The sequence below is a fragment of the Bufo bufo genome, chromosome 4 (assembly GCF_905171765.1).
Source record: "Bufo bufo chromosome 4, aBufBuf1.1, whole genome shotgun sequence".
In the NCBI taxonomy this organism is placed as follows: domain Eukaryota; kingdom Metazoa; phylum Chordata; class Amphibia; order Anura; family Bufonidae; genus Bufo; species Bufo bufo.
This window is the reverse complement of record NC_053392.1, coordinates 45,096,724-45,114,209: the sequence shown is the minus strand read 5'-3', so window position 1 is coordinate 45,114,209 and position 17,486 is coordinate 45,096,724. Positions and strand designations below refer to the sequence as shown.

General features: G+C 51.3%; 1 protein-coding gene across 1 annotated transcript in view; it reads left to right on the top strand.

Moving 5' to 3' along the window:
• Positions 1-17,486, top strand: part of PINX1 (PIN2 (TERF1) interacting telomerase inhibitor 1) — a 135,636-nt gene that overhangs the window by 9,644 nt on the left and 108,506 nt on the right. Inside the window, 3 exon segments of the mRNA XM_040427170.1 lie at positions 4,507-4,585; positions 7,559-7,579; positions 7,582-7,653. Coding sequence (XP_040283104.1) covers positions 4,507-4,585; positions 7,559-7,579; positions 7,582-7,653 — 172 coding nt within the window.

The window sequence follows — 17,486 nt, the reverse complement described above, 5'->3', positions numbered from 1 at the left end:
ATCTGATGGCACTGGGGGAGTGGGGGACATGGAGGGGCTGATCTGATGGCACTGGGGGAGTGGGGGACATGGAGGGGCTGATCTGATGGCACTGGGGGAGTGGGGGACATGGAGGGGCTGATCTGATGGCACTGGGGGAGTGGGGGACATGGAGGGGCTGATCTGATGGCACTGGGGGAGTGGGGGACATGGAGGGGCTGATCTGATGGCACTGGGGGAGTGGGGGACATGGAGGGGCTGATCTGATGGCACTGGGGGAGTGGGGGACATGGAGGGGCTGATCTGATGGCACTGGGGGAGTGGGGGACATGGAGGGGCTGATCTGATGGCACTGGGGGAGTGGGGGACATGGAGGGGCTGATCTGATGGCACTGGGGGAGTGGGGGACATGGAGGGGCTGATCTGATGGCACTGGGGGAGTGGGGGACATGAGGGGCTGATCTGATGGCACTGGGGGAGTGGGGGACATGGAGGGGCTGATCTGATGGCACTGGGGGAGTGGGGGACATGGAGGGGCTGATCTGATGGCACTGGGGGAGTGGGGGGACATGGAGGGGCTGATCTGATGGCACTGGGGGGAGTGGGGGACATGGAGGGGCTGATCTGATGGCACTGGGGGAGTGGGGGACATGGAGGGGCTGATCTGATTGGCACTGGGGGAGTGGGGGACATGGAGGGGCTGATCTGATGGCACTGGGGGAGTGGGGGACATGGAGGGGCTGATCTGATGGCACTGGGGGAGTGGGGGACATGGAGGGGCTGATCTGATGGCACTGGGGGAGTGGGGGACATGGAGGGGCTGATCTGATGGCACTGGGGGAGTGGGGGACATGGAGGGGCTGATCTGATGGCACTGGGGGAGGTGGGGGACATGGAGGGGCTGATCTGATGGCACTGGGGGAGTGGGGGACATGGAGGGGCTGATCTGATGGCACTGGGGGAGTGGGGGACATGGAGGGGCTGATCTGATGGCACTGGGGGAGTGGGGGACATGGAGGGGCTGATCTGATGGCACTGGGGGAGTGGGGGACATGGAGGGGCTGATCTGATGGCACTGGGGGGGGGGGGGACATGGAGGGGCTGATCTGATGGCACTGGGGGAGTGGGGGACATGGAGGGGCTGATCTGAGGGCACTGGGGGAGTGGGGGACATGGAGGGGCTGATCTGATGGCACTGGGGGAGTGGGGGACATGGAGGGGCTGATCTGATGGCACTGGGGGAGTGGGGGACATGGAGGGGCTGATCTGATGGCACTGGGGGAGTGGGGGACATGGAGGGGCTGATCTGATGGCACTGGGGGAGTGGGGACATGGAGGGGGGCTGATCTGATGGCACTGGGGGAGTGGGGGACATGGAGGGGCTGATCTGATGGCACTGGGGGAGTGGGGGACATGGAGGGGCTGATCTGATGGCACTGGGGGAGTGGGGGACATGGAGGGGCTGATCTGATGGCACTGGGGGAGTGGGGACATGGAGGGGCTGATCTGATGGCACTGGGGGAGTGGGGGACATGGAGGGGCTGATCTGATGGCACTGGGGGAGTGGGGGACATGGAGGGGCTGATCTGATGGCACTGGGGGAGTGGGGGACATGGAGGGGCTGATCTGATGGCACTGGGGGAGTGGGGGACATGGAGGGGCTGATCTGATGGCACTGGGGGGGTGGGGGACATGGAGGGGCTGATCTGATGGCACTGGGGGAGTGGGGGACATGGAGGGGCTGATCTGATGGCACTGGGGGAGTGGGGGACATGGAGGGGCTGATCTGATGGCACTGGGGGAGTGGGGGACATGGAGGGGCTGATCTGATGGCACTGGGGGAGTGGGGGACATGGAGGGGCTGATCTGATGGCACTGGGGGGAGTGGGGGACATGGAGGGGCTGATCTGATGGCACTGGGGGAGTGGGGGACATGGAGGGGCTGATCTGATGGCACTGGGGGAGTGGGGGACATGGAGGGGCTGATCTGATGGCACTGGGGGAGTGGGGGACATGGAGGGGGTGATCTGATGGCACTGGGGGAGTGGGGGACATGGAGGGGCTGATCTGATGGCACTGGGGGAGTGGGGGACATGGAGGGGCTGATCTGATGGCACTGGGGGAGTGGGGGACATGGAGGGGCTGATCTGATGGCACTGGGGGAGTGGGGGACATGGAGGGGCTGATCTGATGGCACTGGGGGAGTGGGGGACATGGAGGGGCTGATCTGATGGCACTGGGGGAGTGGGGGACATGGAGGGGGCTGATCTGATGGCACTGGGGGAGTGGGGGACATGGAGGGGCTGATCTGATGGCACTGGGGGAGTGGGGGACATGGAGGGGCTGATCTGATGGCACTGGGGGAGTGGGGGACATGGAGGGGCTGATCTGATGGCACTGGGGGAGTGGGGGACATGGAGGGGCTGATCTGATGGCACTGGGGGAGTGGGGACATGGAGGGGCTGATCTGATGGCACTGGGGGAGTGGGGGACATGGAGGGGCTGATCTGATGGCACTGGGGGAGTGGGGGACATGGAGGGGCTGATCTGATGGCACTGGGGGAGTGGGGACATGGAGGGGCTGATCTGATGGCACTGGGGGAGTGGGGGACATGGAGGGGCTGATCTGATGGCACTGGGGGAGTGGGGGACATGGAGGGGCTGATCTGATGGCACTGGGGGAGTGGGGGACATGGAGGGGCTGATCTGATGGCACTGGGGACATGGAGGGGGCTGACCTGATGGCACTGGGGGACATGGAGGGGCTGACCTGATGGCACTGGGGGACATGGAGGGGCTGACCTGATGGCACTGGGGGACATGGAGGGGCTGACCTGATGGCACTGGGGGACATGGAGGGGCTGACCTGATGGCACTGGGGGAGCGGGGGACATGGAGGGGCTGACCTGATGGCACTGGGGGACATGGAGGGGCTGACCTGATGGCACTGGGGGAGCGGGGGACATGGAGGGGCTGACCTGATGGCACTGGGGGACATGGAGGGGCTGATCTGATGGCACTGGGGGACATGGAGGGGCTGATCTGATGGCACTGGGGGACATGGAGGGGCTGATCTGATGGCACTGGGGAGCGGGGACATGGAGGGGCTGATCTGATGGCACTGGGGGACATGGAGGGGCTGATCTGATGGTACTGGGGGACATGGAGGGGCTGATCTGATGGCACTGGGGGAGCGGGGGACATGGAGGGGATGATCTGAAGGCACTCAGGGAGTGGAGTTGATGGCACTAGGGGAACTGATTCACCTGGGCTGATCACACAGGGAGGAACGAAGGGTGTTGGGGACTGATGGCAGGGGGTCTGATGAGAAAGGAAAACAGTCTATTAATTCATTTTTTCTTATTGGAGTACTCGATTAATCGTAAAAAATAATCGATAGAATGCTCGATTACTGAAATAATCATTTACTGCAGCCTAAAATGGAATCATTAGGATTGTGACCATGCGCATATATATATATTGCTCAAAAAAATAAAGGGAACACTTAAACAACACAATGTAACTCCAAGTCAATCACACTTCTGTGAAATCAAACTGTCCACTTAGGAAGCAACACTGAGTGACAATCAATTTCACATGCTGTTGTGCAAATGGGATAGACAACAGGTGGAAATTATAGGCAATTAGCAAGACACCCCCAATAAAGGAGTGGTTCTGCAGGTGGTGACCACAGACCACTTCTCAGTTCCTATGCTTCCTGGCTGATGTTTTGGTCACTTTTGAATGCTGGCGGTGCTTTCACTCTAGTGGTAGCATGAGACGGAGTCTACAACCCACACAAGTGGCTCAGGTAGTGCAGCTTATCCAGGATGGCACATCAATGTGAGCTGTGGCAGGAAGGTTTGCTGTGTCTGTCAGCGTAGTGTCCAGAGCATGGAGGCGCTACCAGGAGACAGGCCAGTACATCAGGAGACGTGGAGGAGGCCGTAGGAGGGCAACAACCCAGCAGCAGGACCGCTACCTCCGCCTTTGTGCAAGGAGGAACAGGAGGAGCACTGCCAGAGCCCTGCAAAGTGACCTCCAGCAGGCCACAAATGTGCATGTGTCTGCTCAAACGGTCAGAAACAGACTCCATGAGGGTGATATGAGGGCCCGACGTCCACAGGTGGGGGTTGTGCTTACAGCCCAACACCGTGCAGGACGTTTGGCATTTGCCAGAGAACACACATACACACACACACACGCGCGCAGCTCCATAAATATTGGGACATCAACACAATTCTAAAATCTTTGGCTCTATACACCACCGCAATGGATTTGAAAAGAAACGAACAAGATGTGATTTAACTGCAGACTGTCAGCTTTAATTTGAGGGTATTTACATCCAAATCAGGTGAACGGTGTAGGAATTACAACAGTTTGCCCATTAGGTCCTGCCGGATGAAGGACCTATTAGGCTGCCCATGTATACAGAAGTATATGGCACGCTGTGTGTACATCTATGGGGTAAATGGAAGGTCCTCTCTGCCGAATATTTAATTTATCTGGTTTTCTTCATCATTGCAGGATAATTGGATTGCCCATCAGGATGATTTTAACCAGTTGCTGGCTGAGCTGAACGACTGCCATGGTACAGCGAGCGCAGGTAAAGTCTGGCACAGGTTAGGCTGAGCGCACATATCAGCCGGGTACGGTCATTTGTTTTCTACCGGAGCCGAGCACGATGGAGATGAGTAGCCGTATATATGTAAATCCTGCATCTCGGGGTTATTCCCGGCTCACCTGTGAGGAGTGAGTCACTGCAGGACGTGCACCTTCTTGTCGCAGGCAGCTGGATTCCTCTGCACCATCTTAAGTGTTATTAAAGACATAAATTTCCCGATCATCTGCTGCCGTGACAGGTTTTTACACCTGAAGAAATGGGCACTTTTTTATTTATTTTTTATTGGCTACTGATATATATCTTCCCCTTCATGTTTCCACCCATAAGAGGTTAAGAGACGTGAGGGTTTAATATTTTATATCCTCATAATTCCTGATCTCACCTGATATGGGTTATGTAACATCTTCATGCAGAACACTTATTTAAAGTATCTTTGTCTGTGAACGTTATTATGTAGCTTGCATATAGAGTTACATCCTGTATTATACTCCAGAGCTGCACTCACTATTCTGCTGGTGGAGTCACTGTGTACATACATTACTGATCCTGTATTATACTTCCAGAGCTGCACTCACTATTCTGCTGGTGCAGTCACTGTGTACATACATTACATTATCCTGTACTGATCCTGAGTTACATCCTGTATTATACCCCAGAGCTGCACTCACTATTCTGCTGGTGCAGTCACTGTGTACATACATTACATTACTTATCCTGTACTGATCCTGAGTTACATCCTGTATTATACTCCAGAGCTGCACCCACTATTCTGCTGGAGGAGTCACTGTGTACATACATTACATTACTTATCCTGTACTGATCCTGAGTTACATCCTGTATTATACTCCAGAGCTGCACCCACTATTCTGCTGGAGGAGTCACTGTGTACATACATTACTTATCCTGTACTGATCCTGAGTTACATCCTGTATTATACTCCAGAGCTGCACTCACTATTCTGCTGGTGCAGTCACTGTGTATATACATTACATTACTTATCCTGTACTGATCCTGAGCTTTAGAGCTGCAGTCTTTAGAGCTGTAATTCCCTGCTGGTTCCCTGTGCACTGTGCACTTACTGTCCCCTCACATTATAGCAGATCAGCTAAGCCTAAGAGAGGCATCAACATATTTTGTCTGTTTCCCATATAAATCAGCAGAATTATGCATGCACACATTTTGTTAAGTTGTAACCCAGCTTTTATGTGTATGTAAAATGTTTTCAGTGCATGTAATATTTAATTTTGGCCACATGGTGGGCAGCATTGTTACACTTTGAAGGTTTCTTTTAGCAGCACTGTTGGCTGCTGTTCCTTCTTTTACTGCGTATAAATATATATATATATGTGTGCGAGTCTCACCTCTGGAACGGAGCCCGCAAAGTCCCGGACGGCGAACTGCGCATGTGCAGCTGCCCTCCATTCATTTCTATGGGCACGTCAATAATAGCCGAGGAGGACATTCGGCTATTTTCGAAAGTCCCATTGAAATGAATGGGGAAAGCGCACTGTGCATGCGCGGCCGCCGTTCCATTCTCTTCTATGGGGCTGACGCTCCCATAGGAATGAATGGAGGGCGCAGTTCGCCGTCCGGGACTTTGCGGGCTATGTTCAAAGTACAGGTTGGGTCTCAGAGGTGGGACCCACACCTATCGGACTTCCAGGGCACATCCTAGAGGTATGCCCCCATAATTTTCAACATGAGACAACCTCTTTAACGTTCCTATTCCCTGGAGCTTGCAATCTAATTTCTCCATGTCAGATATACACTTGATTTCTGACAGTGTGGTCTACTGTCGGGACTCCTGCTAATCCAGGATGACCGTTTGCCAAGTCCTCAAGTCTCCGATGCCCAGTTGGGTCCCCCTTTTTGCTCCCTCCATATGCCCTACTATAGGAAGTGCTCTAATCAGGACAACCCCTTTAATGAGATCAGGTTGTTTTCTGTGGATCCTACTTACTGAACCAGTGCACCTTCCTCCTGACTCCAGCTTGGTACACATTGTCTCGGGCTTCGAGGTCTTCATTTGGTTATTTATGACTCTCTCCCTATGAAGCTTCGCCAAGTCCTGTGTACATATTTGATGTGTGGATGTTCCTGCCTGTTTTATTGGCTGCAGCTGACACAAGATGGGATTAAAGGACGGCTACCGGAGGTGTAGAAGCGGCCGTTAACCCTGAGGGGCTCTTGTGCCCTGGTGCAGAAGTTCAGCTTGGGCCTCCTCGCCGCCCATGGCAAAACCAAAATCTCTTCCTGCATGCATCACACAAGTCAGAAATCAGTGCACATGGGTGTATTGAACATAAATAGTTCCGCCATATACTAAACATATAAATAATTGCGCTATATCATGTACACAAATAATCCTGCTATATACTGTTCTACAAATAATGCCTCCATAAGCTGCTGCTTGTTCGGCATCTTCACATGAGTCACATTACCACCATGATCAACTTTATTACTCTATTAAACCATACTTATCATGCTGATTAAACGGTGTCCTAGAGCGTACATATCATAAACACTACTTACTGTAGTCTTGCCACATTGAGAAAGGTGGATTTCTATGCTTAGAAACCTAATACTGTGACATTTCTTCACCCCCTTCACTGGCACTGCAATGTCCACACTTGTCCTGGTGTCCTTAACCATGGGTCTGAGCGCCCTGGTCGCAAATGTGACGCCCCTATAGCTATATCACCGCATTAACCCCTTTCTACTGTTGTGATTGCCACTGGGTGCACTCTAAACGGGGAAGGCATCATGTTAGGGAGTGACCTACGGACTTGCCAGTTTATTGGGGCTTTGTGGAGGACACATGACAGGAAGTCCATGCACAGAGACGTTAGTCTTTTACTGCTGCCATGGAAACCCCAGAGCAAGCACAATACTGCCGGTTTTAGGGCGTACCGTATCCTGCTACTTGACCACGTTCTGCCTTTTCGTTTCTTTTAGCTTCTTCTGATGGTGAGAAACAAGAAAATCCTTTAGTTTGGAAGAAAAGTCAAAATCGTCCAAGAAGCGGGTGCACTACATGAAGTTTGCCAAAGGTGAGTGCAGATCGTGGCCATCAACACCACGACCTATGCACGGTCCCCTTTAAGAAATCGCTCATAATGCAATTCCCTTAGGCGGACCGGAGAGTCAGTGTGTCAGATCTTTACACCTCCTGTAGAAGCAGAGGGGGCACTCTCCCAGTGTCAGGTGCTGTGTAGTGACTGTAACTCACTGTCAGTGTGTTACCCCCTCTGGCAAATTGAGGATTTAGAGGTCGGAAGGGTTCGGGATGCGTTGGTTGAGCACAGTGACGCCCCCCACCCCTTCCTTTCTAATATCATTCCATTAAGATGTGTACTAGGAGACATGGCGGGTGTAATTAGGGAGGGGGCGGGATAATTATGCAGCTCCAGTGTGTTTGGCCCCAGGTCCTACTGACAAGTGCTCTTAAACACACAAGCAATGATGCAATTATCCCCCGATAATTATAGCTCGCACCGAAGAGGCCGCTGTATGCTATGATGACTGACTGACAGGTCATATACAGGACCAGCGTGGTAATATACCATATAGATCTGTATATACCAGGATATACCGTACAGTAATATACCGTATATGTCTGTACTGTATATACCAGGACATACCGTGCAGTAATATACTGTATATGTCTGCACTGTATATACCAGGATATACCGTGCAGTAATATACCGTATATGTCTGCACTGTATATACCAGGACATACCGTGCAGTAATATACCGTATATGTCTGTACTGTATATACCAGGACATACCGTGCAGTAATATACCGTATATGTCTGTACTGTATATACCAGGACATACCGTGCAGTAATATACCGTATGTGTCTGTACTGTATATACCAGGACATACCGTGCAGTAATATACCGTATATGTCTGCACTGTATATACCAGGACATACCGTGCAGTAATATACCATATGTGTCTGCACTGTATATACTAGGAAATACCGTGCAGTAATATACCGTATATGTCTGCACTGTATATACCAGGACATACCGTGCAGTAATATAACGTATATGTCAGCACTGTATATACTAGGGAAATACCGTGCAGTAATATACCGTATATGTCTGCACTGTATATACCAGGACATACCGTGCAGTTAATATAACGTATATGTCTGCACTGTATATACCAGGACATACTGTGCAGTAATATACCGTATATGTCTGCACTGTATATACTAGGAAATACCGTGCAGTAATATACCGTATATGTCCTGCACTGTATATACCAGGACATACCGTGCAGTAAATATACCGTATGTGTCTGCACTGTATATACCAGGACATACCGTTGCAGTAATATACCGTATATGTCTGCACTGTATATACCAGGACATACCGTGCAGTAATATACCATATGTGTCTGCACTGTATATACTAGGAAATACCGTGCAGTAATATACCGTATATGTCTGCACTGTATATACCAGGATATACCGTGCAGTAATATAACGTATATGTCAGCACTGTATATACTAGGAAATACTGTGCAGTAATATACCGTATATGTCTGCACTGTATATACCAGGACATACCGTGCAGTAATATACCGCATATGTCTGTACTGTATATACCAGGACATACCGTGCAGTAATATACCGTATGTGTCTGCACTGTATATACCAGGACATACTTTGGCATTCTCTGGGCCACTCATCCATGTGGAAGGGCTCTCTCAAGTAGGGTGTTGTCGCGATACCAAAATTTTGATTCGATTTCGATAACATAAAAAAGTATTGCGATACTGAATACCATTCAATACCACATTAAAAAAAAAAGAAAACGCCAAAAAAAGCCGCGTGCATTCCGCATTTTATGGAACGTCCAGCCCATAATCTAACAGTCCTATCCTATTTTTGGGGGGATAAGGTGACAAAAAAATGGCGAATCGTGCATTTATTTTTTTTCCTGTTCCCCACGTTCACTGCATAGGAGATTTTTTAAAATATAATTTTAATAGTTTGGACTTTCGGACGTGGCAATATGTAGTATGTTTGTTTATTTTTTTTATATGTAAAATTGGGAAGGGGGCGATTTTATACTTCATATTTTGTGTTTTTTTTTTTTTTTTAATGTTTTTTTTTAAATAACGATTTCCCCCCTTAGGGGCTTATAACCTGGGATCTTTTGAGCTCTATTAGGGTGAATAGGACCTCACACTCTCCCTGCTGCTCTGTGCATAGTGCACACAGCAGCAGGGAGATTACCATGGCAGCCAGGGCTTCAGTAGCGTCCTGGCTGCCATGATAACCGATCAGAGCCCCAGGGGGGGCAGGCACTGCGCCACCAATGAAGATAACTGAGGCTACTTCACACTCGCGTTTGGTGCGGATCCATGATGGATCCGCACAGACAGATCCGTTCAGATAATACAACCGTCTGCATCCGTTCAGAACGGATTTGTTTGTATTATCTGTAACATAGCCAAAACGGATCCGTCTTGAACACCATCGAAAGTCCGTTTTCTATTGTGCCAGATTGTGTCATAGAAAACGGATCCGTCCCCATTGACTTAGATTGTGTCAGAACGGATCCGTTTGGCTCAGTGTCGTCAGACGGACACCAAAACGCTGCAAGCCCTCCTCCCCCGCACCATGCCCCCCGCACCATGCCCTCCTCCCCCCGCACCATGCGCCCTCCTCCCCCGCACCATGCGCCCTCCTCCCCCGCACCATGCGCCCTCCTCCCCCGCACCATGCGCCCTCCTCCCCCGCACCCTGCGCCCTCCTCCCCCGCACCCTGCGCCCTCCTCCCCCGCACCCTGCGCCCTCCTCCCCCGCACCCTGCGCCCTCCTCCCCCGCACCCTGCGCCCTCCTCCCCCGCACCCTGCGCCCTCCTCCCCCGCACCCTGCGCCCTCCTCCCCCGCACCCTGCGCCCTCCTCCCCCGCACCCTGCGCCCTCCTCCCCCGCACCCTGCGCCCTCCTCCCCCGCACCCTGCGCCCTCCTCCCCCGCACCCTGCGCCCTCCTCCCCCGCACCCTGCGCCCTCCTCCCCCGCACCCTGCGCCCTCCTCCCCCGCACCCTGCGCCCTCCTCCCCCGCACCCTGCGCCCTCCTCCCCCGCACCCTGCGCCCTCCTCCCCCGCACCCTGCGCCCTCCTCCCCCGCAACCTGCGCCCTCCCCCGCACCCTGCGCCCTCCTCCCCCGCACCCTGCGCCCCCCTCCCCCGCACCCTGCGCCCTCCTCCCCCGCACCCTGCGCCCTCCTCCCCGCACCCTGCGCCCTCCTCCCCCGCACCCCGCGCCCTCCGCCCCCGCACCCTGCGCCCTCCTCCCCCGCACCCTGCGCCCTCCTCCCCCGCACCCTGCTCCCTCCTCCCCCGCACCCTGCGCCTCCTCCCCCGCACCCTGCGCCCTCCTCCCCCGCACCCTGCGCCCTCCTCCCCCGCACCCTGCGCCCTCCTCCCCCGCACCCTGCGCCCTCCTCCCCCGCACCCTGCGCCCTCCTCCCCCGCACCCTGCGCCCTCCTCCCCCGCACCCTGCGCCCTCCTCCCCCGCACCCTGCGCCCTCCTCCGATCGATTGCTTAGACAGACTGAGGCCTTATAAAGGCTCCCAGGCCTGCTATAGCAGACCAGTAAAAAATAATCATGATTGGTATCTCCGCCCCCGAAATTGTCCCAATTATTAAGTTATAAAAACATTTTATGTGTGTGGTGAATGGCGTAATAGATAAATAAATAATAAAAAATGGCCAATTTGCCATCTTGTTTGTCACCTTGCCCTCCCCAAAAACATTTTGAGCAAAAGGTCTTATATTCCTCATCATGGTACCAAAAAACAAACCCTCACAAAGCTCTGCAGATGGAAATATAAAGAGTTATGGGTGTCAGAATATGGGGAGGCAAACGAAGAAAAACATTCTTTTAAACATTTTTATTTCTTTTCTTTTTTTTTTTTTTTAATAGTAAAACAATAAATGTGGTATCTCCCTAATCATACTGACCACCAGAAGGGTTAGGTCGTGTCATTTTCAATTTATGCATAAATTGAAAACTGTTTCAGTTCAGTACAAGTCTTGGTAAATTAAACGGTGTGAACGAAAAAAATCTAAAAGTTATGGTTCTTGGGGGGAGAAACCGAAAAAGGCAAATACGAAAATTGGCCTGGTCTTGAAGGGGTTAAAAGGGTTTTCCATGACTTGTATAGCGATTCTCGGCATAGGTCATCAGTATCTGATCGGTGAGTGTCCGACACCCAGGACCTCCGCCGATCAGCTGTTTGTGAAGGCACCGGTCATCCTGTGAGCGCCGCTGCCTTCTCGGTGCTCACCAAGCACAGCGCCGTATATTGTATAGTGGCCGTGCTTGGTATTGTACATTCACGTCTATGGGGCTGAGCTGCGTCTAGGCCACGTGACCGATGAACGTGATGTCACATGGCCTAGGAAAAGCTGGAGAAGGCTGCAGCGCTACTGCGAGTGTCTGCGCCTTCTCAAACAGCTGATCGGCAGAGGTCCTCTGTGTCAGACCCCCCCCACCGATCAGATACTGATGACCTGTCCAGAGGATAGGTCATCACTATCTCATCAGTATATAAGTCTCGGAAAACCCCTTTAAGTCTTGTAAGGATTTGAGGTTGGGTTCCCCATGTGCCAGAGGTGCCATCAGTGAGCGGACGGCGCCCATGAATCCTGTCTACAGTTCAGTTATCCTTCCTTGAAGCACTTTTGGGAGGTGCCAAGCACTTCATACCGGGAACAACCCTCAAGACTGGACACTGTGACCCCCGTCGTCTACACACCACAACTTGGGCCATGTCAGAGTCACCCCTCAACTTGTTTACTGTTCTGCTAATATATTGAGAACCCGCCCCTCCTGTGGTGGAAAAATCTGCAAAAAACTTGGCGCATGCTGGGTATTCACCCCTAGTCATGCAGCAGGGACACTCCGTACCATACCTTACCATTGATGGATCTGTCTGGGATTGTTGGCGCTTTATTGCTTTGCGGTCCCAGTGGTCGCACCAATCATCCTAGTGACACATCATCACTTTATAAGACTGGAATACCCCTTAAACCAGTTCAGGTCAGAGGTCTCTTAGGCTTTGAGGACCAATTACCGGCTATAACTTTTTTTTTTTTTTTCTTTGTTTCTCGAGTGATATGATATATATTTTTTTCTTAGCTTTTTGTTGTTGTTGTATACAGCACCCACATCGAAGCGCTGTACAGAATGTATAGTGTGATGTGGACCGGCTCCTGTGCCACATGGTTCCTGCTGCCCGAGCACTTCTGATTCTACCAGTGGGGCGCCATGCAAAGGGCCCAAATGATGGTGATTTGAGGACCGTGCGGATACGGGCGACTCATGGAAGCAGGCGGATTAGTGCAAACAATCATGAAACATGTAATCAGTGGTTGAGAGATGAAGTCCCCAGGCTAAGCAGACACGTTGTCCAACCAGTGTCCACTTATGATCATGACATCACAGGAGAAAGACTCAACGCCCCGAGGCGTTGCCAAGGAGTCAAGCGTTCGGAGCAGGGCCCGGACCGTCACTTTTTTTTTCCCCCTCTAAATATTGTTGTTTGTACTTCCTCAGTGAGTCTGTGTGGCAGTGGTGAGCATAGAGGCGGTCAGAGACAGAGGTGGACCGGAGATCATCCGGAGAGTGTAAGGCAATAGAGTAGAAGCACCACGCCATACCTGCAATTGGAACGGGTATCCCCAGGAGTTATAGGGCCGTTCTTTTTCTCTCGAGCGGCTATGAATGGGCGCAAAACACGTCTTTTTCTAAGTGCCAGAAGCTGTATAGGTGCCTCATTAATTTCTTTCCTTAATCACGTTGCGTGGTCTGGTTGGTGCTGCGGGGGTCCCCAAGGTCCGATGTGCTCTGTCCATCTCGAGCAGAGTATCACAGAGTTATGGAATAACTGTCATGCAAAGGTGATGAATCTGGAGGACCAGTATCTTCTGGAATCCCTCGCACCATTATTTCTCCTGTTTACGGTTCTCTGCATCGTCAAACATATCGAAGAACTGCTGTATATGGACGCGTTTCGAGTTATAGCAGTCTGCTGAGAACCTTGTTGCGGTAATGCATGGGACGCGGGCCTCTACCGACTGGACCTTGGATTGCAAGAGGCTAAGCCCCCTCTGATCTCCATTTACAGACCGCTTCCAAGCAGATGATATAGCCCTCCATATACTGTTCACTTCAGAGCTCACCTCCAAGAGTTGTGAGAGATCTAGGGATGAGAAAATTCAGACGTGGGTTAAGCAGACTCTTCTCGTTCCGCTCTGCGCAGTAGCTCTGGCCTATACCCCAGTCCCGCCATTCCTGTGCACATGGCTCCATTGCTGGGCGCAGGAGAGTCAGAAGGGTCGCTGAATGATTACTCTGAATGTTCGCAGCTAGGGGGGGGGGGGGAGGCAAGAGCTCTAACTCCATGCGTCCGCTAGACGCCATGGTCAGGCCACGCCCCCTTTTACTCTAAATTTAATTTACATGTCCAATGTAAGATAATTGGACCTTGGCTAGTGTGACACTGTGGTGAAGGGTTTTTTTTTTTCTCCTTTTGGGAGGGTTTATTTTTATTTATTTTTTTATATCCGTTACTGCAGAAATTGGGTTAATTGTTCTTTATATTATACTTTTTTACATTTATTCTTGCACCGTGCTTTTCTTTTATTACTAAGGCGCTGTTTCAGTGCCGATTTAGTTACACCAGGCAACGCCGTCCCAGCGATCAGTCCTGGGACCAGTAGAGATGGCGGCAGCTGAGAGCAGTCCCTAGAATGTAAACAGAGCGGTCTCATTCACTGACAGCAAGCATATATCTGCATATTGATGAGAAAGTCGTAGAGCTGTTCCCATCACGATTCATATTCCTGGAAATGGATTTACCTTGTAGTGTCCGGGCTGGCGGAGGTGTCTGCGTGCGGGCTGTCTCGGGTGAGAAGTGACACGCCGGGGCGGGGTGCTGGTACATATGTCGCCGCATGCTTTTGCCTCCGTAATCAGTGTTCCCAGCCTGGCCCTCCACCCTTTTCCACAGAACGATTGCTTAACAGCATTTGAGGAAGAAGAAAACCGGTCTGTCGCCCTGGTGGTTGAGCTGGGTGCCTTCCTAGGGTCACGAGTTCAAGCTTGTAAATTTAAAGGGATGTTCCCGTGCATGGCACCCCAGGCTACGCCTCCAGTGTACCGAGCACAGATATGTATTTATAGCTTGTTCCCGGGGGCTGGCGCGCCGCGTCGATCCCGTTCCGTGTGTTTACACATCCTCACCTCCTAATATTCACCTTCGGGGTTTGTGTGAAACGTCTGCCTGCGGGTGTTGGGATTTGAATTCGGGAGCAGGAAATAATTATATAGTTTTAGACCCAGAGTCGTACAAATCTGTCCTCGCTAATAGGTGGTGGATACGCGGGCTGTCGATTGGCAATGTCAGGGTTTGGGGATTAGGGGGAGGGGGGGGGGGATAGTCAGAAAGAATAACCCGTGCTATACTGTGATGGTTTCTTCTTAAAGGAACAGTTCTTATTTGTGTGGCGTCTGCGGCTAACCGTACCGATACTTTTGGGGGGCATTTATTGAATTCGGTGCCCTCAGAGTAAGTTCCGCTTCTTCCGGAATTGGGATGGTCTTCATCAGATCCCTGCCCCGGGACATATGGAGAGGGGTTGCCCTACATCAGGGGGATCAGCAGCCTTCGGCACTCCAGCTGTTGTGAAACTACAACTCCCGGGCTGCTCCTTTCGATTCTGTGGGAGAACAGCCAAGCAAGTGTGCATGCTGGGAGATGTAGTTTCCCAACATCTGGAGTGCCGGAGGTCGCTGATCCCTGCCCTACATTAAGGACATTGACTCTATCAACAAGTTGCCCAGAGAGTTTTGTAAAGATGTAACAACTTTGTACTATGCTTTGTGTTTCTGTTGCTTGCCGCTTCCAAGATCTCTGCTTGCCATCAGTGAATAGGTACATTCTTACTTGTATCTCGAGGCTGGAACCCCCATACAGATATAAGACTTCTCACAGCTGGGGATTCACCGCAGTTGCATCCAGTTTAGGCAGTCCTCTGGACTGCAGGCTGATACGTGTTACCTGCACTGATACATTGTAACAAACTGTCAGGACAGAAGAGAGGTTTGTGCTGTGTTTGTCCTAGACGGGAGACAAGTGTAACAGATACTCTGCTGTGAGAAGTTCCAGGCTGTCTTTGACGTTGAAATCCGCGTCAAATCCGATGATGACATTCCACCTCCGGTGCAGGAGAATGAGGTTTCCCACTCACTGACAGTTAGCAGAGATAGTCCCTATGGTTTTTCTATGTTTTGTAAACTTTTCCCACATAGAGATATAGGGATAAAAGGGTTTTCTGGGCTTCCAATACTGACAACCTACCTCAGGATAGGTCATCAATATCCAATCGGTGGGGACCAAACACCTAGCACCCCCCACCGGAACTGCCACTGTGAACCTAGCCAGAAGCACAGCTCCATTCATAGCCTAGTGCAGGCGACCCTCAAACTGCGGCCCTCCAGCTGTTGCAAAACTACAACTCCCAGCATTGCCGAACTGCCTTCAGGTATCCGCCTACAGCAGGGCATTGTGGGAGTTGTAGTTTTACAACAGCTGGAGGGCCTCAGTTTGAAGATGCCTGGCCTAGTAGTGGTTGCGCCAGGTTACCATTCACCTAAATGGAACCTGAGCTGCAGTAACACAGTGTGGCCACTAGACTTTGAATGGCGCTGTCTGCTTCCAGCTTCGTTGTCAGTGGTAGTTCCAGCATCAGCGGCTGCAGGGAACGGCTGATGGGGGGGGCCACATGTCTGCTCCCCACCCATTGGATATTGATGACCTGTCCTTAGGTAGGCCATCAATATTGGGAGCCAAGAAAACCCCTTTAATTCACGTTCTTATGTCCAGAAGCATTCCTCTAATATGGCTTCCAAAAATGACATCACACTGCTGCGATATGCAAAGTTTTATTACATTATTTTGCATTGTTTTTATCTTTTTATTCGTTTTATTTGATTTTTTTTACCTTCTCTACAATAATTTCACGTTTCAGCCCCGAGAGTAGATGGAATGTGTTTTTCTGCCTGGTACGTGAGTCTTGGGAAGGACGCTTGTTTGTGTTAAGAGTCTGCAGTTCCTTCCCGACCCCGAATCAGGATTTTGATGAGGAAGTCCATATAGGGTGGAAGAAAGCATTCTTTTGATGTCTGCTTGAGAAAATTTAAAACAAAATTGGAATTTCATCTCTAGAAAAGCCATTTATCTTACACTTCCTCCCTCCCGGGCCTCATGGGGCATGTGCGCTCCAGGATGACAATTACCTCTGTATTTTTAACATACCCCTCTCCGCTCTCGCTTTAAACGATCCCTACTTGTTAGATGGATCCCTGCAATTAGCCGAAATCTGTGGGGAAACCTAGCAGTAAGTGTTCAGTTTCCCCACAGCACCACCACAGAGGAAATGAAGTATTACACCGTGGCCATTCATTTCAATGGGTTGTCTGTGTAATGCTGGACAGTAGAAGTCCTCCAGGTCTCCAATCTGTCTAAGGCCTCTTTCACACGGGCGTTGCGGAAAAATGTGCGGGTGCGTTGCGGGAACACCCGCGATTTTTCCGCACGAGTGCAAAACATTGTAATGCGTTTTGCACTCGCGTGAGAAAAATCACGCATGTTTGGTACCCAAACCCGAACTTCTTCACAGACTTGGGATCGGTGTTCTGTGGATTGTATTATTTTCCCTTATAACATGGTTATAAGGGAAAATAATAGCATTCTGAATACAGAATGCAAAGTAAAATAGCGCTGGAGGGGTTAAAAAAATAATAATTTAACTCACCTTAATCCACTTGCTCGCGTAGCCGGCATCTCCT